General features: G+C 43.4%; 1 protein-coding gene across 6 annotated transcripts in view; it reads left to right on the top strand.

Annotated features, from left to right (window-relative positions):
* The window catches only part of MGLL (monoglyceride lipase), a 169669-nt gene that overhangs the window by 65458 nt on the left and 79682 nt on the right, over positions 1-24529 (top strand). For all 6 annotated transcript variants that reach the window (XM_090285904.1, XM_090285902.1, XM_090285905.1 and 3 more), the window contains exon 3: positions 3625-3731. In XM_090285904.1, the coding sequence (XP_090142030.1) occupies positions 3625-3731 (107 nt within the window). The remainder of the gene's footprint in view (positions 1-3624; positions 3732-24529) is intronic.

Here is a 24529-nt window from a genome sequence, read left to right as displayed (position 1 = left end):
CAGGATGTGGCTGGATGTGTCCATGGCAACAAGAAGTGGAGCTTGGAGGGGCTAGGACCTAGGGTGGATCTGGTTAACTGCTGGTCAGTTTTTCAGACACAGGATCTGACCATAAGCAGATGGTGGCTTCACCTACAGCAGGTGTGAAGATAGAGAGCCAGGGAGGTCTGATAAGGGGAGGCAACCATACTGGCAAGTGGGTAGGGCAAATAAATGGAAAATCCTCCTGCCAGCCTGCTTCCCGAGGCCCCTGCCCCAGGGCATAAGCTCCAACCTGGGAAACTGCTTGTGGACAAAGTTCTCCACTGGGTTGGACTGAAATGCAGTGAGAGGCTGACTATTGCATGACTGGCTTAATCTCTTGTCCTTCTGCATTAATTGTGGACTGAGTTAATATAGCAGTTGCTGCAATTCTTAAAGAATTTTAAAGTGCTGAACTTCTCCTGCTGGAGGTCCAGCCCCTTTTGCAGATCAGAGAGGAGTGCCGTCAGCGGACCCCAGAAGTGTCAGGTGGGCAGGTATAATCAGGTGGCTAGGCATTCCATGGAACAATGAAGAGGGTGTGAAGTGCTTCTCTTGTATTTTTAGGAAAAAAGCAGGGAGGACATGTGTCAAAGGAAAATGAGGTTAATGCTGGTACTTTGTGTTCTGCTCAAAGAATAAAGCACATAGCATGGTAAAACAAACTGGTTTCCTGGCCATTGTGGCTCAGTGGATTGAGTGCTGGCCTGTGAATCAAAGGGTTGCTGGTTCCATTCCCAGTCAGGGCACATGCCTGGGTTGCAGGCCAGGTCCCCAACTGGGGGTGCGCGAGAGGCAACCACACATTGATGTTTCTCTCCTTCCATTTCTCCTCCCTTCCCCTCTCTCTAAGAATAAAAACATAAAATTTTTTTTTTAAAGTGACAACATATTTCTTAAAAACAAACAAACAAAGGTGCTGTTTTGCCTGTACACAACCTGGCAGAGAGGAGTTGTAGAAAGAACACAAGCTTTTGAAAAAGTATTTTTTACTTAACATGTATTCTCTGGTCCCTGCTCAGTGCCACTAGGCTGGAGTACTGTTCTGGCATGTTGCCATCCTGGCCTCTTGAGCTGACTTCAAAGTGGAGGAGAGAGCCAAGAAGCAAGCAAGCAGATGGCAAATTGTGGTATGCAGTGAGGGTCCAGTGCAAGTCAGAAAGATCCAACAGTGGGAGGCCATCCCAAGTGAGATGAAGGAGAGACCTTTCTGAGGTGACATCTATCCTGAGACCCAAGCATGAGGAACAGCCCTGGGAGATCTAGCAGAGAGCACTCTAGGGAGAGGTGGTTGTCAAGGCCAAAGGCCCTGCGGTAGGAAGAACTGGGTGCTGCTAAAAAATGGCTGGAAGCCCCTCATGAGAACAGGTGGGTAGACTGGGGAAATAGCCAGGAGTGGCAAGGCAGGCAAGGGACAAGATGACTTGTATTCTGAGTCCACTGGCAGCCCATTGGAGACCTGTAAGTCAGGTGCTGATATGCTCTGATCTACCTTTCACCGACTTGCTTTGTGACTTGGGGAATTAACTTCTCTGATTTTCATTCTCAGCTGTAAAAAAGATAAAGAATGACATGATTTTGAGGATTAGCACTCTTGTATAGGGAGTTCATAGAGGAACTGACACATAGTAAATGCTCAATAAAATGGCAGCTACTGTTATCCTTCTCTCTCTCCCTCCCCTTCAGAAGTTGAATGGGTATGTATCACAGCAGTCACTCCTTGCTTGAGGGAACTCTTAACCATTTATGGGTCTTATGCTAAGAATATGAGTCGACAATTGTATATTTAAGAATCTAAATCCCCTCTTACAACTCAACCACTGCTGGGCTGACACCAGCCAGTGTAGAAGCTGGGCTGAGCTATGCACAATGGACACTATTGTTTGTATCCCAGAGTGCTCGTGCCTCATTGAAGGCTTTCCTGGGTAACTGAGACCCTAGCCAAACTTAGCTTCTAGCTCCTGAGGTTTCTGCACAGGAGCAAAATATAGCTGTTTATTTTAAAACCTCACAACCTTTGTCATTCATCTATTCATTCAGATAGTATTTGCTGAGTTCCCTCCAAGAGCTTAAAGCTATGCTAGCCTCTAAAGAAAAATGAGACAGAAGTCTGCATGTCCTCAAGAAGGTTGTAATCAGTGGTGGGGGTAGGTAGAAAGCAGCTGTCATCCATCCTGTAACGAAGGCATTACAGAGGACCAGAGCAGAGAATAGACTTAAGACAGCCTTTTGGAAGCTGGAAAGTCTTTTTCACAGGGGAACCTTAAGGATTAGTCTTGAAGGAAGGGGAGGAGTTTGCCAGATGGAGGAAGAGGGGAGGATAACAAAAGTCACACACATAATACAAATGCCAGCCACCTGTAGAAGAATGAATGTGAAAGTACAATTATTCTACACAAAAATAGAAAGAGTTGTACAGTAGTCCCCCTCTATATCGCGGTTCACTTATCACGGCCTCACTGGATAGCGGGATTTTTAAAAATAGTATATTTTATTATTTATCGTGCATTTTTTGCTATATCGCAGGATTTTGCGGTACTGTATACATATGTCATTAAATTTATGTCGGTTTAAGAGTGTAGAATATGTTTAAGAACATAAGCAGTATTTATAAAAGTGTGGAAAAGGTTAATAAGGGAGTGGGAAAGGTTAGTAAGGGACTGGGAACAGTTTATAATTGTGTGGGAAGGGTTTATAAAGCCTTAAAATATATATAAATACTAAAATAAATGTAAGTTTCCTACTTTGCGGATTTTCGCCTATCGCGGGGGTGGGGGTGGCGGTCTAGAACGTAATACCCGCGATAAGTGAGGGAATACCGTATGTCAGTTAGTATTCTTCTCGTCTCAAATGACAGAAAATCCAATGACCTCAACAACAACAAAAGGCAAGATAGGGGAGAATGCCAGCTTCAGGTCCAGCTGGATTCAGAGCTCATTATCAGTCAGACTGACTTGGTGACCCTCCTTTACATGGTTCTCCTCTGTTGTGTCAACTCATAGTTCAGTTTCGGCCAGGCTGCTGGGGCCATTGTAGGCCCACAGCCTCCAAGGCTGCAGTCTAGTGGGAAAATAAAAATACCTTCTCCTGACCATCTAGGCCAAAGCTCTAGGATCAGTTTTGATTGGATCCAGTCAGCTTGGCTTGAGTCACATACCTGTACCTGAGCCAGTCACTGTGGCCTGATCACGGAGTGCCCTGATTGGCTTTAGGGCTGGTCCACTTGGGCAGCTTGGCTAGGGAGGAAACCAGCACCAATGGAGGGCCTGCCATGTGCCAGTATTCTATCTGCTGTGTTGGTATAAGTTAGCACCTGCGACCTTCACCACCCCTTTCCAGACAAAGCTATTGTTAATAGAATTTTATAGGTGAAGAAATGAAGCTTCAGGTATGAGTACTGTGCCTGAGAGCCAAAATTTGGACTCCATTCTGTGGAACCCTGAAGCTCAGCATTCTAAGAACAATCCCCTCTCACTTACTGATGCATTTAGCCTGTGACCTCGTCTTTGACTTGTTGCTGATGTTATGAAAGCTCCAGACTGCTCAAGCTGCAGCTCAGTGATCTGCCGCCTTCCTAACTCAGCTCCCCTCTCATCCCTGCAGAGCCCTAGTCTTTGTGTCCCATGGAGCCGGGGAGCACTGTGGCCGTTATGATGAACTGGCTCAGATGCTGGTGGGCCTGCAGCTGCTGGTGTTTGCCCATGACCACGGTGAGTACCCCCAGGGCCACATGAGCAGGGCCCATGATTCTGGCCAGTGCCTGACACTTTGGGGGTCTGGAATGGTCTAGGCCATCTTACTTTCTTCCTTCTTCTTCCTCAGTTATTCTCTTCTGATTCCTGCAGTGAAACTGGGAAGAAATATTCTCCATGGGATGTTTCTAAGTTAAAAAATACATCATTATGTAAACAAAAAGTATGTCTGACCAGCAATTTCTGTTGAGTTTGGGACCTCCACTAAAAAACCAAAGTGGGAATATGTTTATGTAAGAATGTGCCCTGGGCCAAGTTATCCTCTCTTACATTTATAGTGTGCCTTCTGTACAAACTGGGCCCTGGTTTCCTCCCAAGGGACTTCAGATGGCTGTGGTGCATCCAGTGCAAGAACAGTTTAAACTCTGTTTTAACCACAAGAGGTTTACAAAGAATTTCAAACCAGGAGACTAGTAAAAGTCTCAAAAGACCATATTGGTCACAAGAAAACCCCAAACACATATGCACACGTGCACGCACACACGTACATATCCATACACTTATTCACTTACATACACACATGTCCCTAGGCTGAGTCTTTGGTTCTTTGTCGTGTAACAAAATCCACAATAACCATGAAAATGTAATGTTCATTGACTAAGTCAGTATGTAGTTCCTTAACCATTTCTATGACATTCCCCGTGGCTGAGAAGGGCCCCAATATTGATCTTTTTTGCCTAAGAGTCTTTAAAATGAAGAGTTTTCTGTAATGAAACATTGTCATCCTGCACTCCTGTGTGTCGTCAGTAGTACATTGCCAGAACCTTTACCACAGACAGCAAAAGGGCTCAGACACAAACACACCTGGGTCCAAGTTCCCACTGGATTGTGCTATCTTGGAGATCTAATTTAACCATTACAAGCCTTCATTTTCTCATCTACCAAATGGGCAAGGTAGGGCTATAACCTAAAAAGGATTGTCATGAGATAATGCATGTAGAGGGCTCAGCAGAGTGAGATACCTTCTTCCCCTTTACTCTGTCTGCCCTGAGACCCCCTCCGCCCCACAATGCAGACCAGCTGGTGTGCTGTGTACCCAAACAAGGGACTCCAGTGCTCTGAACAGGACCGGCTAAACTAAGGCTGGGAGCCGGGGCACTGGCTTCTTGTCTTGGTGTAGCTGCCCCAGAGCTGGGTCATCCTGTCAGTCCACAGAGGCTGCTGTGAAGCCAGAATGAAATGATAGATATGAAAATGTTTTACAAAGTGAACAGAGCCACTAACAGTGGTTTTGTTGCTGGTTTCTATAACACAAATTGTAGGAACAGGGGTTTCTATAAGTCTGATGCTAACTGGATTTTAAATTAAATCTTGTTCACTTATATTACAGAATTTCATTGCTTAGGCAGTAACCTCAAGACCCTGTGATTGTGTCAGTCTGGCTGTGTTTCTCAACGTGCCTGGTAGACTGGCATGCACAGAGTAGCACTCATCATCTCATTTAACTTTGTTTTCCATTTTCACCTTAGAATTGTACAGGTTGACCTCATGGGCATGAGCAGCTTGCCATAAGTGAGAATTACAATTCCTGATATTTATTGAGTACCAACTGCACACCAGGCTCTGTTTCACATTATCTCTAATCTCAAATAACAATGAATATTATAACTTCATTTTAGAGGTGAGGATGCTGAGGCTGTAAAGCCAGGGGAGCCCATTGTCATTGCACCGAAGCACATACCAGTCAGTGGCAGTTTGACTGTATGCAACAGAAATCTGATGGTAGTAACTTAACAATAAAAGTTGATTCTTCTCTCATACTACAGTAAGTCTGAAACAGGTGTGAGAATGCCACAATGCCATCAATGCCCAAAGCTCCACCTGCAATTTTTCTCAGCTGTTCTTTGCTTGGGGCTCTCATGCCCAGGGTCCTCATGTTCGAAGCAGGAAGAAGGCACAGAAACAACACAGAGGAAGGAGCTAGGTTCATATAAGGAAAGCAAATTTTTCTTGGAGCTCCCTGACATATTCCAGGTACATTTCATTTGCCAGCACTGCATAACATGGCAAGGGAGGCAGAAAAATCTGATTTGTTAACTGCATATTTGCTGATCCAAGCAGAACAGGGTGCTGAGAGTAAGAGAGAAGTAAAGAATGTACGTTGCTAGTAGCCATCTTGTCCTCTGCCACACCACACTCCAAGTTTATTTAATAGCGTATTTCTCAACCATGTCTTCCTTATATGTTTTCTATCATATCTATCTCTATGTTCTTTCATAAAGTTTTGACGTAAAAGTTATTATTAGCATCATTGGTAAGGAGTGGTTAAGTTCCTAATTAGCTCTGGGTTAGGTGTTATACAAGGAGAAACAGTAACTGATGTCCTCATTGTAAAGTGACCTGTCTTCAACAGAAAAATGAAGCAGCCCCTATCAAGCACTCAGCTTTGTTAGAGTATTATTCTGAATGGTAGATATTCTTTCATGGTGGAGGCAACAAGCTCCTGGCAGGCAAAGACTGTCTTATTGTGTCGTGCATTAGCTTCTCTCTCTACCCCAGCAACCTTCTAATCTGCTGTGTGGGTTCCACGACTGAACAGAGAGCAGAGGCATCACCAGTGGTTGTTGAATGAATGAAGGAGTTTATGAACCAAAATAGCTCAGACCAGAGATGTTTGCAACCACAAGGCTAAAGAAAGCACCCACATTAGCAGGGCACTGTTGAGTCTCAGCCTTGTGAGGAGGACCCAGCAGAGCGGCCACGGGAACGCTGAGTCTGGTGGCCAAGGTGAGAGCAGAGGTAGCAATCAAGTAGAGCTAGATAGTAATGTGGGTGGAGGCTAAAGCAGAGGTGGGGTACAGAACCTCAGACAGGGCTTTCCCAATGCCTGGAGGGCTGGCAAGGTGGCTGGGTCTTGTTGGGTGAGTAGCAGCTTGTGGAAAGAGGCTGCCTATTGAAAATTACTGGAGTCTTAAAAATAGTGATACCTGGGTCCCCTCTCTCCACAGAGACTGACTTCTTGTATTTTTGATGTAGCCAGAGCACTATGGTTTTTAAAATCACCCAAGGCTGAGAATCCGCATTCCAAGCAGAAGAGGTCATGGGGAAAAAAAATGGATACACCAGATCACATGGTTAGGTCCTGTTCAGGTAGAAATCCTGGCACAAGGGTTTAGCTAGACCCTCAGGTTTAGGAACAGGAACAGAAGGTATGCTCCTGCTGGTGAAGCTCAGGGCTCTGTAATAAGTCCCTTTGGACACTTGGAGCTTGTGGAGGAATTTAAGCTGGCAAAGATAGGATGGCTGTTGAATGCAGTGAAGGCCACCAGCAGTCTTTTGGAACCATCGGGAGACAGGATTCAGGGCAGGGCCCAGCGAAGAAGAGGTGTGGGTCAGCAGAAGTGGATTTGCTGTGGGGGACATCTGAACAGGTGGAAACCACAGGGCTGGGATTTTCTGTGCCGTTCTAAATATAGCACAGAGAGAACAGGGGCTCTCTCACCAGCCGGTCCCTCAGTCACCAGCTGCTCTTGGTGACTCACTGGAAACCCCTCAGCCTTCCTGGCAACCAAAGCAGCAGTGCAACCAGGAGAGAGGGGCGAAGCAGGCAATGTGGGTGGAGGGAGGCAGGACAATGTTGTTCAGGCCCCAGGCGACAAGGCTGTTGGTCAGTCGCCTTTCCCAGTAACCAGCCTCCTAATTCTGTGCAGTGGCCCACTTCAAATTGCTTTTGACAGGGCTGGAGATGCTCTCTCTTTATTTACAAAGTATAAAAGAATCATTCTCAACTGATTAACAGTGAATTAATTATTTGCAAATCTTTAAGGGAAAGTGTTAAAGGAAATTTATTTTGTTTCTGTGTTGGGTTTGGTTTTTTTTATGGCTTAGGTGCATTTTATTGGTTTTCTTTTAGAGTTTTTTTTTTTTAAACTTATGGGATATGTGAGAAGAGGAAGTTCTGAGGGAATGTTTATGGGTGGCAGTTATGCCTGAGTAATTTGGGAGAGGCACTACCCTTTCCAGAGAACAGTATTTAGGAAATTCTGGAGAGAAAGATGATATATGTATATTTTCCATACAGGAAGACAGATTTGAGTCAAGGTACCTTGCTGGATTTATTCTAAAATACACTTCCACTGGTTACAGTAATATATTTTGTTTGAAATGTTTCAAAGTTATGTTTACAATTTTTCTTGTCTTAGTAAATATGAGAGTAAAAATAATAGAGTGAGTGGCCCTTTGATGCTTCACAAGGCCCAGCCCTGGGTTGTGGTACGTGAACTCTCTGCAGGTGCCTCAGGCTTGGGGGCTGCATGTGCCTCCTCTCTCTTTGAGGTCTCTGTGGTTTCCTTCCTCACCACCCTGCTTCCTACGTTATTCACAGTTAGGCATACCCAAACCTTCCATCTTGGATATAAACTTCTGAGATGAGTTTATTTGGTCACTTTTTTCTTTTTCTTTTTTTTCTTTTTTTTTTTTTGAATAAAGCAGAAACTTCCATGAGCCTTTCAGTTTCCTCAGCTATAAAATGAGGATAATAATAAAAGTTACATCGTGGTTGTGGGATAAAATGGGAGAAAGAAGGGTTCTCACTGTCCCAGGAAGGCTTGTGGAAACCCAGATGGCTGAGCCCTACCTCAGAATGTTGGATTCTATTGGGCAAATTCCCAGAAGAAGGGGGGCCGGGGTCACCACAGGTGTTTCTTGTGTAGAATTTAAATAAGGTGCAGTGTAGATGTAGTCAAAATTGGACATCTAATATTTGGAATAAGCAGATTCAGCATCTCCTGCAGCAGATATTATATGAGGACCTACTATGTGGGAGGTTTGTACTGAGTGTGGGAATATGGAAGTGACACAGACCCAAGTACTGCTTCCAAGAACCCAGTAGGGTGAGGGGGACAGACATGCTTTAAAAGAAGAGTAAGCAGAGGAGCTTATTACAATGTCCTGGTGGTAGTGTACAGGGACTAAAAGAAGAAGAGGCTGAGTCACCCATGGGGAGTGATCATCCAAAAAATCTTTATAGGACATGATACTTGTCACTTTGGACAAATCATTGATCCTCACTGAGCCTCAGTTTCCCCACCTGAGTCATAGTATCTACCTGGTGAGGATTATATGAATGTGGTAGCCGCTGGGCACATAGCCCCACAATGGGGCTACTTCTGCCTTGTGTCACTGTCACAGAAGCAGTCTCTATCAGCATCTGGGGGCTTCCCTCTGATGATGTTCTGAAGTTGTCACCTCTGGCTTTCTACCAACTGTTGATGTCATTTTAATAAATATTTAGAAAGTGATTGCTGTGAAGATATACTGAAAGTGCTGAGTGATTCACATGTGAATCAGGCACGTGATTTACAGACAAGTTTGTAGTCTAAATCCTGTATCATGAGTTAGTGTAGGGACTTTGCAAGCCAAATGGACGTTTCTGGAAGCGCAGTGCCATCTTTTTTTTGGTTAAGTTTATTCCTAGGTACTTTATTTTTCTTGTTGCTATGGTAAATGGGATTTTTCTTTTAGTTTATATCTCTAAAATTTTATTGTTGGTGTACAGAAATGCCTTCGATTTCTGAATATTGACTTTGTACCCTGTTAATTTGCCAAATTCACTAATTAGGTCGAGTAGTTTTTTCATGGAGTCTGTAGGGTTTTCTATGTACACTATCATGTCATCTGCAAATAATGACAATTCTACTTCCTCTTTTCCAATTTGGATGCCTTTCATTTTTCTTTCTTGTCTGATTGCTGGGACTAGAACTTCCAACACTATGTTGAATAGGAGTGGAGAGAGTGGACATCCTTGTCTTGTTTCTGACCTCAGGGAGAATGTTCTCAGTTTTTGCCCATTGAGTATGATGTTGGCTTCAGGTTTCTCGTATATGGTCTTTATTATATTGAGGTGTGCTCCCTCTATTCCCATTTTGCTGAGAGTTTTAATCATAAATGGGTGTTGTACTTTATGAAATGCTTTTTCTGCATCTATTGATATGATCATGTGGTTTTTGTCTTTTGTTTTGTTTATGTGGTGTATTATGTTTATTGATTTGCGAATATTAAACCATTGTTGATCCCTGGGATGAATCCCACTTGATTGTAGTGTATGATCTTTCTAATGTGTTGCTGGATCCGGTTTGCCAATATTTTGTTGAGAATTTCAGCATATATGTTAATCAGCGATATTGGCCTGTAGTTTTCTTTCTTTGTTGTGTCTTGACCTGGTTTTGGAATTAGGGTAATATTGGCTTCATAGAACAAGTTTGGTAGTCTTCCCTCTTCTTGGATTTTTTTGGAATAGTCTGAGAAGGATAGAAGTTAGTTCTTTCCTAAATGTTTTGTAAAATTCACCTGTGAAGCCATCCAGTCCAGGGCTTTTGTGTGCCAGACGTTTTTTGATTACTGCTTCAATTTCATTAGTTCTTATTGGTCTGTTTAGGCTTTCTGCTTCTTCATGATACACTTTTGGAAGATTATATGTTTCCATAAATTTGTTCATTTCATCTAGGTTGTCAAATTTCTTGTAATACAGTTGTTCAAAGTAATTTCTTACATTCCTTTGTATTTCTGTGGTATCAGTTGTGATTTCTCCTCTTTCACTTTTGATTTTATTTATTTGGGTTCTCTCTCTTTTTTCCTTGATGAGCCTGGTTAAAGGGTTGTCAATTTTGTTTATCTTTTCAAAGAACCAGCTCCTACTTTTGTTCTTTTGAATTATTTGTTTAGTCTCTATGTAATTTAATTCTGCTCTGATCTTGATGATTTTCTTCCTTCTACTCGCTCTGGGCTTTGTTTGTTGTTGTTCCTCTAGTTCTTGTAGCTGTAGAGTTAAATTTTTTACTAGATATTCTTCTAGCTTTTTTAGGTAGGCCTGTATTGCTATGAACTTTCCTCTCAGGACTGCTTTCACTGTATACTATAGGTTTTGGGTTGTTGTGTGTTCATTATCATTTGTTTCCAGAAACTTTTTGATTTCTTCCTTGATGTTGTTGTTAACCCATTCATTATTTAATAGCATGTTATTTATTCTTCATGAGTTTGAATGTTTTCGAGTTTTTTCCTTGAGGTTGATTTCCAATTTTAAGCCATTGAGATCTGAGAAGATGCTTGACATAATTTCAATTTTCTTGAATTTGTTGAGGCTTGTTTCTGTCTTACCGTGTGTTCTATCTTTGAAAATGTTCCATTTGCACTTGAAAAGAATGTATACTTTGCTTCTTTGGGGTGAAAAGTTCTATATATATGAATTCAGCCCATTTGATCTAGAGTGTTGTTCAATGCCTCAATATCTTTGGTGTTTCTTTGCTTTGAAGATCTGTCCATTGTTGACAATGGGGTGTTAAAGTCCCCTACTACAAGTGTGTTGCTATCTATATCCTTCCTGAAGTCTTTCAAAATTGTCCTTACATATATGGATGCTCCTAAGTTGGGTACATATATGTTTACAAGGGTTATATATTCTTGATGAATTTTTCTCTTAAGTATTGATAAATGTCCTCCTTTGTCTCTTTTTATGGCCTTTGCTGTGAAATCTGTTTTGTCTGATATAAGTATTGCTACCCAGCTTTTTTTTCATGTCCATTGCTTGAAATACTTTTTTCCATCCCCTCACTTTCAGCCTGTGTAGATCATCTGTTCTAAGGTGGGTCTCTTGTAGAGAGCATATATGTGGGTCATGCTCTCTAATTCATTCAGCTACCCTATGTCTTTTGATTGGAGCACTTAATCCATTTACATTTAAGGTTATTATCGATAGTTACTTATTCATTGTCATTTTCCTCATTTGTACTTGTGTTCCTCTCTGTCTCTCTCTGTTTCTTCATCTTCTTAAAGCAGACCCTTTAGCATCTCTTGCAATGCTGGTTTGGTGGAGATGTATTCTTTTAGCCTTCTTTTGTCTTGGAAACTTTTTATTTCACCTTCCATTTTGAATGAGAGCCTTGCTGGGTAGAGTATTCTTGGTTGTAGGCCTTTGTTTTTCATTGCTTGAAATATTTTTTTGGCATTCCCTTCTGGCTTGTAGTGTTTCTGCTGAGAAATCTGATGATAGCCTTATTGGAGCTCCCTTGTATGTTATTAGTTGTTTCTCTCTTGCTGCTTTTAGGATTGTCTCTTTGTCCTTGAATGTTGCCATTTTAATTATGTTGTGTCCTGGAGTGGGCCTGTTGGGGTTCATCTTCATTGGGACCCTCTGTGCTTCCTGGAGTTGTGTGACTCTTTCTCTCCTCATGTTAGGGAAGTTTTCTGTCATTAGTTTTTCAAACAGGTTTTCTATACCTTGCTCCTCTTCTTCTCCTTCTGGAACTTTTATGATACGGATATTATTACATTTCATGTTGTCCTGCAGCTGTCTTAAAACCTCTTCATTCTTGTTCATTCTTTTTTCATTTTGTTGCACTGTCTGGGAATATTTTTCTACATTGTCCTCCAGCTCACTGAGCCAATCTTCTGCCTCCTCTAGCCTGCTTTTAATTCCTTCTACTGTGTTCTTCAATTCAGAGATCGTATTCTTCATTTCCTCCTGGCTCTTATTGATAGCTTCTATGTCCTTTTTCATGCTGGTGTAATTCTCAGTAAGTTCTTTGTAGTTTCCCTGGAGTTTTTTGTAGTTTTTCTTGAACTCGCTGAGCTCATTGAGCTTCCGCCTAATCCATGTTTTGAAATCCATATCTGATAGTTTGCTTCCCTCTATGTCATTTAGCCCTCTTTCTGAGGATTCTTTCTTTCCTTTTGATGGGGGGTTGTTTTTCTGTCTCTCCATTTTTGTGGCTCTTATTGTTTGTTGCTGCTTCTTAGATTGATCTGCACTTCCTGGATCTGCCCCTGGTGGCGTCAGATCATGTACCAGTCTTGGCCTAAGCAGCCTGTTCATCTTTTCTTGTTTCAGACCTGGAGTTGCCTGATAATTTGCCATCTGGTTATCTTTCAAAAGGAATTTACCCCAAGTGTATACATTCTTTCAAAATTATTCATGTAGCCCCTGGGTTGGAAATATTTAAGGTTTTCTGATAAGGAGAAAACAGAAATCACTTTATGTCTCCTGAATAAGCAGTTTCTGAAGTGTTTATATAGCTACTTTTTGGAGAAGAAAATAAAGTCATTTATTTACATGTAAAGCTGTGTTAAAAAGAAAGCCTGAATAATTCTGGGGAAGGAAATTCTTCCTATAAGAGGGTGCTGTTTGTCATGGTTCAGGAACCTGGAAAAATGTACCTAATTATAATGTATTATATTTGGAAGTAGAGAAAAACATAGACCTTGGCATTCGAAAGACCTAGTTAGAGTCAGTTCAACCACTTTCTTTCTGTGTGATACTAGGCAAGTTACCTACCTCTCTGAACCTCAGTTTTCTCGCCTACAGCAAGAAAAGAATCAAAGTCTTTATCTGGTCCATAGGATCAGTGGGGGGATTAAGTGAGATAACCCACATAGAATTCCTGACGCAGCATAAGTACTCCATAAATATTGGCTATGATGAAGTGACTACTTACTGGTTTTAGAAACACACCTGAATTTGACACTAGTTCTAGTTTCATACTACCTAGTGTTTTTCAAATTTGAAAAGTAGAAGTAATATTACCTGTCTTGTAGGGTATTTATAAGTTCTCACATGGGGAGATATTTCCATTTAATTAATATTTATTGTACCCCTGAATGTCCACACAAAAAGCTTTTTGATAATTGCGTGTTTTAAATATTTTTGTGGCAAACGAGTTGAAAATCATTGGTCTAGATGTTTGTATGCCCATTCTCCAGAGTGGGAAGCAGAGAAGGCACACAGATTAGGTGAGGCAGGCTTGGGTTCCTTCCGTTCCAACTCTGCAGCCCCAGAACCCCTGTTCTCTGCCTCCCTGCAAAGGCAGCAGAGATGCTCTTCCTCTTGCTGCTTTCTGGAGCCCAGGAAGTCTGCTTCATGGCCAGATGTACCTAAAGGAAAGCATGTTCTTCTGTCCTTCCTCTATCCTGCCAGAGGCAGTTCTTGTACTGGGAAGAGAGGGGAGGACAGCTGACCTGAGGGTGGTGCTTAGTTACCTCAACAAAAAAGCTTGGGTGCTGTCTGGGAGGTCCAGTGAGGGGATTGGAGATGGAGGTCATCCACATGGGGCTGGGTGATGCCACAAAGTCTAGGAGAAGCAGAGGGAGCCTACAAGATGGCCAGGATGGACGAAAATTGCAGAAATGAGAAGAGAAGGCACTATGTGAGCTGAGTCTTGAACTGTAACTCAGACATGCCAGGCAGAGCAGGGTGAGAGAAAGGGCATCATGGTCCCCAGAAATGTGTGTGCAAAGGCTTGGAGGCAAGGGTAAGACACGGGCCGAGCTTCCCTGTCATGGGCCAGACACCATGAACCATAGGCATGTCTTCTACTTTAAAGGTGAGAGTACAGTAGTTCCTTCTTATCTGCAGTTTTACTTTCCAGGGTTTCACTTACCAGCAGCCAACTGTGGTCTGAAAATATTAAATAGAAAATTCCAGAAATAAACAATTCATAAGTTTTAAATTGCTCACCACTTAAATGAAATCTTGTGCCATCCCCACTGTCCCACTCATTATATGAATCATCCCTTTTTCAGTTTCTCAACACTGTATATACTCCCATCCTATTAGTCACTTAGTAGCTATCTCATAATCAGATCAACTGCTGGAGTAGCACCATGCTTGTGTTTAAATCATCCTTATTTTACTTCATAATGGCCCCAAAGCACAAGAGTAGTGATACTGGTAATTTGTATATGTCAAAGAGAAACTGTGAATGCTTCTTTTAAGTTAAAAGGTTAGCATAGTACAAAAAGATACATTCAGAGAGGATAAAAAAAAAAGATACGTTCAGAAAGAGGGAGAAAAAAAACCACATTCACATAACTTTTTTACAGTGTATATAATTGTATAATTACTATGTTATAATTATTTGATTTTATTATTAGTTATTGATGCTAATACTTCACTGTGCCTAATTTACAAATTAAACTTTATTATATGTATGTATTTATAGGAAAAAAAACCATAGTACAGGTATATATAGGGTTCAATACTATCTGTGGCTTCAGGAATCCACCAGGGGTCTTGGAATGCATCCCTCACAGATAAGAAGGGACTGCTGTATTGAATTTTGGAGAAGCAGAAGGTCAGGTCACATGGCAGAAAAGGTACACTGGATTTCCTGCGCTGTCCAGATGGGTATGGATGGGAAGACATCTTCGGGTTGGGTGGCCAAATCCTGGGGCTTGGTGAGCAGGTGTGAGTGGGAGTTTGGGGATGACTATTGAACCATTTGGGGAGGAGGGGCAACATGCTGCTGCTGGAAGCCTCACAGACAGCCTAGACCAGGGCTTCGAGGCAGGGATTAGCTACTGTCTCATCAGTCAGCTCCTAGATTCCTATTACCATCTTTAAGTCCTTTATATTGCACACAGAGGCTGAGGATACCGTGAGAACCTGGAGTGTCAACTCTCAATATACAGCTTTGTGCGGATACCGGCCCACCGCTGGTGCTGGCTGCGGGCCTGCACGGGCCTCCAACACCGGGGTGCGCCAGTGCGCACTCAGCTGAGCTGGTAGCCCCAGCTTATCTTCAGTTGCCTGTTCATGTGTTTGCTTCCCCATCGAGACTCGTAGGTCCTCCAGCATCAGAACCAAAGGTTATTTTTCTCCTGTACCCTAGCACAGCTGAGGTCCTGGTCACTCACTTAGAAGAGGCAGAATGACTGTGGAATAAATAAGATTAGTAGCTTGCTGAGGACAATGTCCATCCTTGCCTCCCCAGTAGGGGTTTCAGCTCTGAGTTTCAGGACAGGGGAGTGATAGTAGGGAGAGAAGGGGTAAGGAGGGGGAAGGAAGGAAGCTTGAAGAGACTCCTCAGAGGGCAGGGCCATGGTGGCAGAGCTTAGAACAGGGGAAGAAGTTGACACCAGCTGGGGTCTGGACTGGGTCAGCAGCAGGACATGTACAGGTGGGCCTTGTAGCTGGACAGGGATCCCCACCTGGGTTGACAGGGTCCATAATCAAGCAGTCTTGCTGCAATAGGCCTCTGGGAAGCAGAGGGCACACTACTGGGTTTGCCTGTAGGCCTGGCTGAGTCAGAGCCAGCCCTGAGCTCCAGTTGCCCATGCCACCATAATGACTGGATGCTGCCCAGGTGTTGTTAGTTTGTGTGGCTTCATGGTATCAGAAGTGTTGGCACTTTCAGTGGTCATTTATAGTACTCTCAGTTGGTGCTCCAGCAGATGTCCTCACTGGTGTCTTAAAAATTTGCTTTGGTGATGATGTGCTCTCTGGAGCCTTTTCTTGTTGGGCACGTGGGTTCCTGGACACTGGACTTAACTGCAGGCAAGCCTAACAGACCCTAAGGGTGCATCAGCATGTGGCCTGCATCCCACTCCATGAGGCTATCTCCCGTGCCATTTGTCAGACACCTCCTAAATTTAAACACTATATACCTGGCTTAGGTAGCAATTACCCTAGATTATTATTTTCTATCTGCAAATATTGACTATTTTCCTAAAGACATTCAAGTTGGATGGATTAGGCTTCTGTCTCCAGTCAGAACTAGTGACACAGATTTTTCCAGCACATGTTGAAACAAAGGGGAGGAGAATGACCTAACATGGCTGCCCAGGGTGAGAGGCAGATTTGGAAGCAAACTCCTGGGTTCAAATCCCAGCTCCTTCACTCACCAGCTACAAGGCAGGACAAGACCCTAACCCTGGAACTTCCATTTCCTTTTTGTGGTGATGTACAATACTTGGATGTTACCATCTGTAAAGCCCTTAACACCGGACCTGGCCAAAAGCAACATGTCAGCACATGGTGCCGATTCTAATACACATACTCCTAACTGAAGCTAAGATATGAGCATAATTATGATCACATATTAGTCACCCACAAGCTGGAAGTCACACTGAACCTACAAGGAAGGCCTGTCTTCTCACTCTAGAGTGTGGGGGCAAGTGCTATATTCTAGGTCCCCCCAACCATGGCAGGTTTGGGCCAGGACTCCTGCTTCCCAGGACTGTCTACATATATGGTTCCCGCGCTTGGAAATTGCTGCTGCCCTTTGGTAAATTAACATTTCAAATAACTGGCCCTGGCTAGGTGGCTCAGTTGGTTGGAGTGTCATCCTGTATACCAAAAGGTTGCTGGTTCAATTCCCACTTGGGAGGCAATCAATCAATGTTTTTTTTTTCAAAACGATATTTCTCTTTTTCTCTCTCTCTCTCTCATCAATCATTTAAAAAATCCTGAAGTGAGGATTAAAACAATAAAATACAAAAAAAGTAATAAAATAACCCTACAGATGGACTAGGAAAAGGAGCTATTCAAATCTTTAAACAGGTAGCACCAAGGCTGACTGCATTTAAACATGTGCCCTGGAAAGGCTGCATGACTGTGCGGCCCGCAGGGAACACTTAGGCTTACAATGGGGGGAGGCTGCCTGAGGGAGGAGCATCCTCTGTTTGTGAGCTGGAGCCTTTTTGAAGTCAGAGCTGAAACAGCATGTGACCAGGAAATGTCTGACCCACAGAGAACTAAAAATAAGTGCCTATGGTGCTGCAAACTGCCAGGGCAGCAGGAGAATGCAGGATAGGGGAGTAGACCAGTGGGGCCCTCCTCAAACTGAAAAAATGAACCTCTTCATGGCAGACAAGCTGCTTCATAAACATCTGTTGACAATTTTTAAATGTACATGATACCACTTGGAAATCATAAATCATTGGCTACACTTGCATGACACCCACCCTTCCCAAGTGTTTCCATAGCTTTTATTAATTTCATTTTCAAACGTTTCTTCCAAGGCAGGTAGAGTGGCCATCATCTTTGTTTCACAGATGAGAGAACCCAGATCAGAATTCCAACTCACAGCCCTGTGAAACTGCTTTTCCAGTGCCTTGATTTCTCATTTATTAGTGGTAAAAGGAAAAATAAAAGACCACCCAAGGAAATGATACCCAGGCACAGGGAGATCTTGTTGGCAAGTACTGGGATGCTGCACACATCTAATGTTTGCTTGGACATTCAAGAATGAAGAGCTCTACATTTGAAGGCTGAGCAAAACCAAGCCGGGTTGCTAGATGCCAAGTCAGCGAAGTGAGTGGGCTGGACCTGCACGGACCAAGGCAACCTGAGCCATGCGCTACACCTATCTATCTGGGCCTCAGTTTCCTGATCTCTAAATGATGAGACTGACAATTCCTCAGTCACAGACTGTTACTGTGAGCAACTTATCGTAACACATGGACACATACAGAAAGCACTTGGAGTGCAGTATGGAGACCTTGTGCAGTCTGCTCCAGGCCCTTCCACATGAGGGTGGCTGCAGATGTATCTTCCTCCAAAGCATTGTGAGGTCTTGCCCTAGTCCTTAAGATGAGGCTGGGCAGCAAGTGACGATGCCTGCTGGAGATGGAGGAGCCCTGGAGAAACACCCCCTCCCTTGCAGCATCTCACCCCCATCCTGAGCCAAGTCAACAACTCCAGCATAGTGGTTCTAATAAGACAGCACCGTGAAAGAAGCTGGTGTGCCTGGTGAGCTCCAGAAAGCAGGGTGGTCTGGTCTTCAGCCTCCCCAGGAACTTCCTCCCATACCGCAGATCTCTCTCACAGCACATTCAGCCACAAAACAGCCCCTGACTATATATAAGCACCCTCAGAACAGTGCCCCACGCTTACTGATCTCTGCATCCTGTCTGGTACCTAGACATTGTAGCTGCTCACTGGATGTCTGATGAACTGTAAGTCATTTGATTAAAAACAGTGGTTTCTCTGGGTTTTCCGAAGTTCAGACTCTTGAATCATGTTTATGTGTGTACAAATTTGGACGGGAGAATGTCCCTTGTTAAAGAAAATCAGGCAATGCTTTCCCACCTGGGATTATCCATCATCTCTCTGCTAGGAATTATTCCCATGGATCATCCTATGTAATCCTTGTAGCAGTGTGAAGAGGCAAGGGTGTGCCCATTGAGGAAGCAAGCTCAGAGATGCAGAATGATTTACCTGAGGCTACACAACCATTGGGATGTCAAAGCTCTGTTCACATCCCACACTCTCACCTCACTAGCATTTTAACTTTTGAAAAACTGCTTTGGGGTAGGGTGCTGTGGGCTTTATCTGGCCAGCAATGCACTTCTCGTTGTGTGCTTATGAGCAGCTGGCTTGGAGCGCAGTCCCCAGGCAAGTGGTCCTGGGTTGCTGCATTATCCGATACAAGTGGCAGAGCAGGACTATCGGCTAAGAGAAAGGCATAGGTAGACACACTGCATGTCCCTCTATAACTAAGAAGGAGTACAACTACTTTAAAATTGGAGACAACCAGAAGTTTCAGGAAATCAAGCTGCATGGAAGTCCAACAAAAAAAGATATAAAGAAGAAATACTCACCCAGACAGGTAGGAGGGGTGGAGAAGACACAGTGTGCAGGCAGTGGCAGCAGTAACAGTGTCTGTGGACAGCCAGTGGAAAGTGCAATCACACATTATAAAAGCTGGAAGGTATACCTGGGGAGCAGTTCCAGCCCCAGACCTGATCAAGTAGCTGATGGTCCAGCGCTGGTGAAAATAAAGCCTCATTGCTTCTGAATGTGAAAACCAGTTGGAGTTGGGGCAGTAGAAGAAACTGCCAGTCTCTCAGCAGAGTCTATTTGTTTAGAGGGCCCCCATGGTCCTAGAACATCCTCAAACCCACCCACTCTGGGAAATATAACCAGGGCAACAGCTAGAGAGGCACCAATCCCATGTGGGAAATGGGAGAAGTGCCTCAAAACAGGATGAGTGCTGAGCAAGTGGCATTGTTCCCCCTCAGACCCCACCCCACATACAGCACCACAACATGGTGAAACAAGTTGCCCTGTACTGGCAATACCTAAGGCTCTGCCCCTTACAACATAACAGGTGCGACAGCTCTACCTAACACACAGAGGCAAACACAGAAGCCTGTCAAGTTGAGGAGACAGAGAAGTATGTCCCAATAGAGGGACCAGATAAAGATTCCAGTGGGAAACTAAGCAATGAGGAGATAGCCAACCTATCAGACGCAGAGTTAAAAACGCTGCTGATAAAGATGCTCACAGACTTGACAGATATGCTTGAGTATGGCAAATGCAGAAGGGAAGAACTGAAGCTATGCTAAGAGAAACTAAGGAAAATCCACATTAAACCAATGGTGAAAGGAAGGAAAGCATGATTCAAATTAATGATTTGGAACATAAGGAAGAAATAAACAGTCAACCAATACTGAATGAAGAAACAAGAATTGAAAAAAAATGAGGAGAGGCTTAGGAACCTCTGGGGCAAGTTTAAACATGCCAACATCCAAATCATAGGGGTGCCAGAAGGAGAAGAGGAAGAGCAAGAAACTGAAAACTATGTGGAAAAAATAATGACGGAAAACTTCCCAAATTTGGTGAAGGAAATAGACATACAAGTCCAGGAAGCACAGAAAGTCCCAAAAAAGTTGGACTCAAAGAGGACCACACCAAGACACATCATCATTAAAATGCCAAAGGTGAAAGATAAAGAGAGAATCTTAAAAGCAGCGAGAAAAAAGAAGAGAGTTGCCTACAAAGGGGTGCCTATAAGACTATCAGCTGATTTCTCAAAGAAACTTTTCAGGCAAGAAGGGACTGGCAAGAAGTATTCAAGGTGATGAAAAGCAAGGACCTACAGCCAAGATTGCTCTGTCCAGCAAAGCTATCATTTAGAATGAAAGGGCAGCTAAAGTACTTCCCAGACAATGTAAAGCTAAAGGAGTTCATCATCACCAAGCCCTTATTATATGAAAAGTTAAAGGGACTTATTTAAGAAAAAGAGGATCAACACTATGAACATTAAAATGACAATGAACCCACAGCTATCAACAACAGAACCTTAAAAAAAAAAAAAAATACTAAGCAAACAACCAGAATAGGAACAGAATCATAGGTATGGGGATCATCTGGAAGGCTATCCAGATGATAACCTTCAGCTAGATGATAAATAATCAGCTAGGAGGGGAAGGGGGAGAAATGAGGAAATGGTACAGGGACTAAGAAGCATAATTGGTTGGTACAAAATTGACAGAGGGAAGTTAAGAATAATATAGGAAAGGGTGAAGTCAAAGAACTTATATGCACCACCCATGGACATGAAATAAGGGAGATGGGATTGCCAGAGGGAAGTGGGGTACTGAACAGAGGGGATCAAAGGGAAAAGATAGTGGAACAACTGTAACAGCATAATCAATAAAATATACTTTTTAAAAAAGTGCCATAGCCACTCCAAGAATTGCTTGGGACATGCCGTTTGTTGGGGGTGCGTGCCAGCTCCCAAGCACACCTGCCAAGGTTCTGCTCAGAGGTGCTCTGACTCCCAAAGGTGGCATGCAAACCTAGCCAAGGGACAGACACAGTGCCAGGGCTGATTCCAGGAGTGGGAACACAGTCCTTCACCCAATTAATTCCTCAGCTTCCCCACTGGCGGAGACATGCCATGTACCCCATGCTAACTGCAACCCATGAAAACAGGTTAGATCCCTGTTTTCAGCTCAAGCTCAGCCCAGGGTATTCTCACATAAGACTGCTGGGTAGAAGCAGAGGGACTGGGGCTTCAGGGCCTGGTCCACTTTTTCTGGCTGTGTCTCCATGACTAGTCAGTTTACCCCTCTGAGCCCCAGTTTGCCCATCTGTCTGATAGGCCTGAGACTATCCATAGAAGCTTTAAATCATAGAACCCAATAAACTCAGCATGCAATAAATGTAGGCTCCGGGGCTCAAATAATTCTTTCCATTTCCTCTGCCCTGCTCTGCTTTTGTTTGAAAGGTTACAGTCACATCAGACAGCCTTCTGTACCCGAAAACCAAGCCCACTAGGCAGAGCAAAGACTGAGCATGAGAGAGGCAGAGGCCAGCTGTCTCTTTCCCCAGAATTGTGGAGAAGTCCTGGATCATTTAGTCACCATAATAGCAGCTATTTCTTTCCCCGCTTACTGTACCAATGCCATCCAATCACAAAATCTCTCTGCGGGGTTATTTAGTGGAAACTTTCTTTTACCGAACAAAAAGGAGAGGAATCATGTACAGCACTTCATCTAAAGGCCAAGGGATAGATTCCAAAGCTGCTGGGGAGAATGAGGGAGGAGGAGCTGAGTTGATCTGAGGCAGGTCAGGCCCCTCCTTCCTCCCAGCTGACCCACCAAACTAAGAGCCCCTGAAATTACCAGGCTCCCTGGGCTACATGCATCTTGATAAAATGGCACCATTTCTGTCAACTAAAACCTCTCCAACAGGAGAAGGTGTCAGGAAATGTGAGAACACGCCCATGTCTAAGATTTCTAAATGACCACAGGTAGACACAGACATCCCCCTTGGGCACATGACCAAGAAAGGAGGTGAACCTGACCTTCACTGAACACCTACTGTGTAGCCATGCAGTGTTTGGGGAGCTTTGTCACACATTCGTGTCTGTTACAGGGTCAAAGGAGGGGTGAAGACAGGTCCAGATAGGTTTGAAATATTGGCCAGTCACCTAGTAGCAGAGCCACAGCTTTGAGACCTGCCTGACCCCATGTGTCTCAGCCACTAAAGTCACAAATAGGGCGACTGTTTGACTAGTTGTCAGGAACCTCCTAGACCATCCTCACCTGCAAGTATAACATTTGCAACTTACAGCTAGTACATTTCTGCACACTTTCTGGAATGGTATTTCCCCTTTAGGAATAGCTTGTCATTGACATGGTAAGTGTGCTGGTTTTTTTCATAAAATGTCTAATTTTTAAAGGCCTTTTTAAAGAGAAAGAAAAGAAAAATGTTAGTGACTTCCCCAGTTCTTCTTGCTTCACACAACAGAATTGTTACAAAAAGAGACTGACACTTTGTCTTTCAGAGTTAGCAAGGGAGTACAAAGGTTTAATTATACAAGGCAGCATGGGCTGTGTAAGAGACTCGGCAGATAGGAGCCTCAGAATGCTCAGAAAACTTGCTGTTGACATTTTGCAAGTTTTGTCATATCTCCAAGCTTCATTCATTCATTCATTCATTTATTTTCTCTATAACTTATTGAATACCTGCAATGGGTCAGGCCTTGTCCTAAGCATAGGCAGTATAGTTGTGAATGAGACAGACAAAAATCCCTGTAATTGTCAGACTCTGTACTGTCAGAAATGAGTGACATTAGAGTGTATAATTCAGAGATAAATGTCACAGAGAAAAATAAAACAGAGAAGGGACAAGGCAGTGGGGGCAGGGTGCCATTCTAAGTAGGCTGATAAAGTGGCACTTGAGCAAAGACCCAGAGGAGGAGAGGGGTAGCCATGCAGTATTTGGGGTAAGAGGGAACAGCCAATGCAAAGGTCCTGGAGCAGAAGAATGCCTCGCTCATGAGAGGAACAGTCCAGAGATGGGGTACAGTAAGAGAGGAGAGACTGGTAGATGAGAGAGAGGTGACAGGAATAGGCAATGTGGTTCCCAATGAACCTCAATTTTTCATCTGTAAAATAGAAATAAAGGCTCCACATAGCTGGGATAATGGCACCTATACACTCAACAAGTGTAACCAAATGTGAACATTCCTTTCCTAGGACATCAGAATGCAATTAGTCAGCTCTCCATTTGCAAGGTGTCAAGGACCCATGGCTAAATGCAGCTGAGACAGGGCGAGCTTGGGTTGGTTCATATTTACCCTGATTGGAGTCAAGGAGTGCTCTCTCATTAGCAGGTACACCCAACTTTACAACACTATCACAGCTTTCTTAGTTGCACTAACTCATGCGTGTGTGGGTTGTGTATATGTGTTGCATTATGTGTATATATATATTTTTTTATGTAGAGGCATTGGGATATGGCTAGGACAGTTTCTAGCAAACACTAAGAAATCAAAAAAATATTTGTAGATTGCTACTTTCCTGACTGAATCAGTCAGCAATTGCACAATAAAACTGTATAATGAAGTCCCCCCAAATCTCCACATGGGAGTAACACTGAATACCAAGATACCTCTGTGACAAATGCACAAGGAAGACAAACCTGACTCTGAACACATACTGGTTAGGGTACATCAGTGCAGTACATGGTCAGGAGGACAGCCCAGTAGCCGGCACCAGGACTCAGTGCAGCCAACACTGGTGAATTTGAAATGGATGTGTATCACTGCTACTCTGAAACCAGAGCAAGCAGACCCACTGTGGGCCCCAGCATGTGCATCATACCTGATGTGGCCCCAATCTCTTTTATACGAGTCACAGGGCACCACCTTTACAATTTTGTCCTGGCTACACATCATCTGTACCTAATATATTTTTTAATACAAGGACTCACTTCTTTTTCCTATGTCAATGTAATCATTAAAGACACCATCTAGCCCTGTCTGGATGGCTCAGTTGTTTGGATCATCATCCCGTACCTAGGTTGTGGGTTTGATTCCCAGCCAGGGTGCGTATCAGAGGCAACCAGTTGATGTTCCTCTTTCATCTCTCTCTCTCTCTGTCTCTCTCCCCCCAACCCCCTTCTTCTCTCCTTAAAATCAATAAACATATCATTGGGTGAGGATTTTAAATAAAGACATTTTGTATCACTGCTCTTAATGGAAAGCCAGAATCACTTTCCATAAACAGAGTAACTGGTAGAGATCGCTGTTTGCCTACTTGATATTCATTCTTTCCCTTCTTTTTAGTAACTTAAACCTGATTTTATCTAGAAAGCGCTCTATCTATCTATCTTCCACATTCCCTAATAATCAGGTGTGGTCATGTGATTAAGTCCTAGTTATTGAAATATAAGAAATTGATAAATGGAACTTCCCAAAAATCTTTATAAGAATGTAGGCATCATTTCTGATATCTGAAACATAATTGTG

Source organism: Furipterus horrens, unplaced genomic scaffold, assembly GCF_987537825.1.
Source record: "Furipterus horrens unplaced genomic scaffold, mFurHor1.1.pri manual_scaffold_8, whole genome shotgun sequence".
Taxonomy (NCBI): Eukaryota; Metazoa; Chordata; class Mammalia; order Chiroptera; family Furipteridae; genus Furipterus; species Furipterus horrens.
This window is presented reverse-complemented; position numbering and strand designations above follow the sequence as displayed.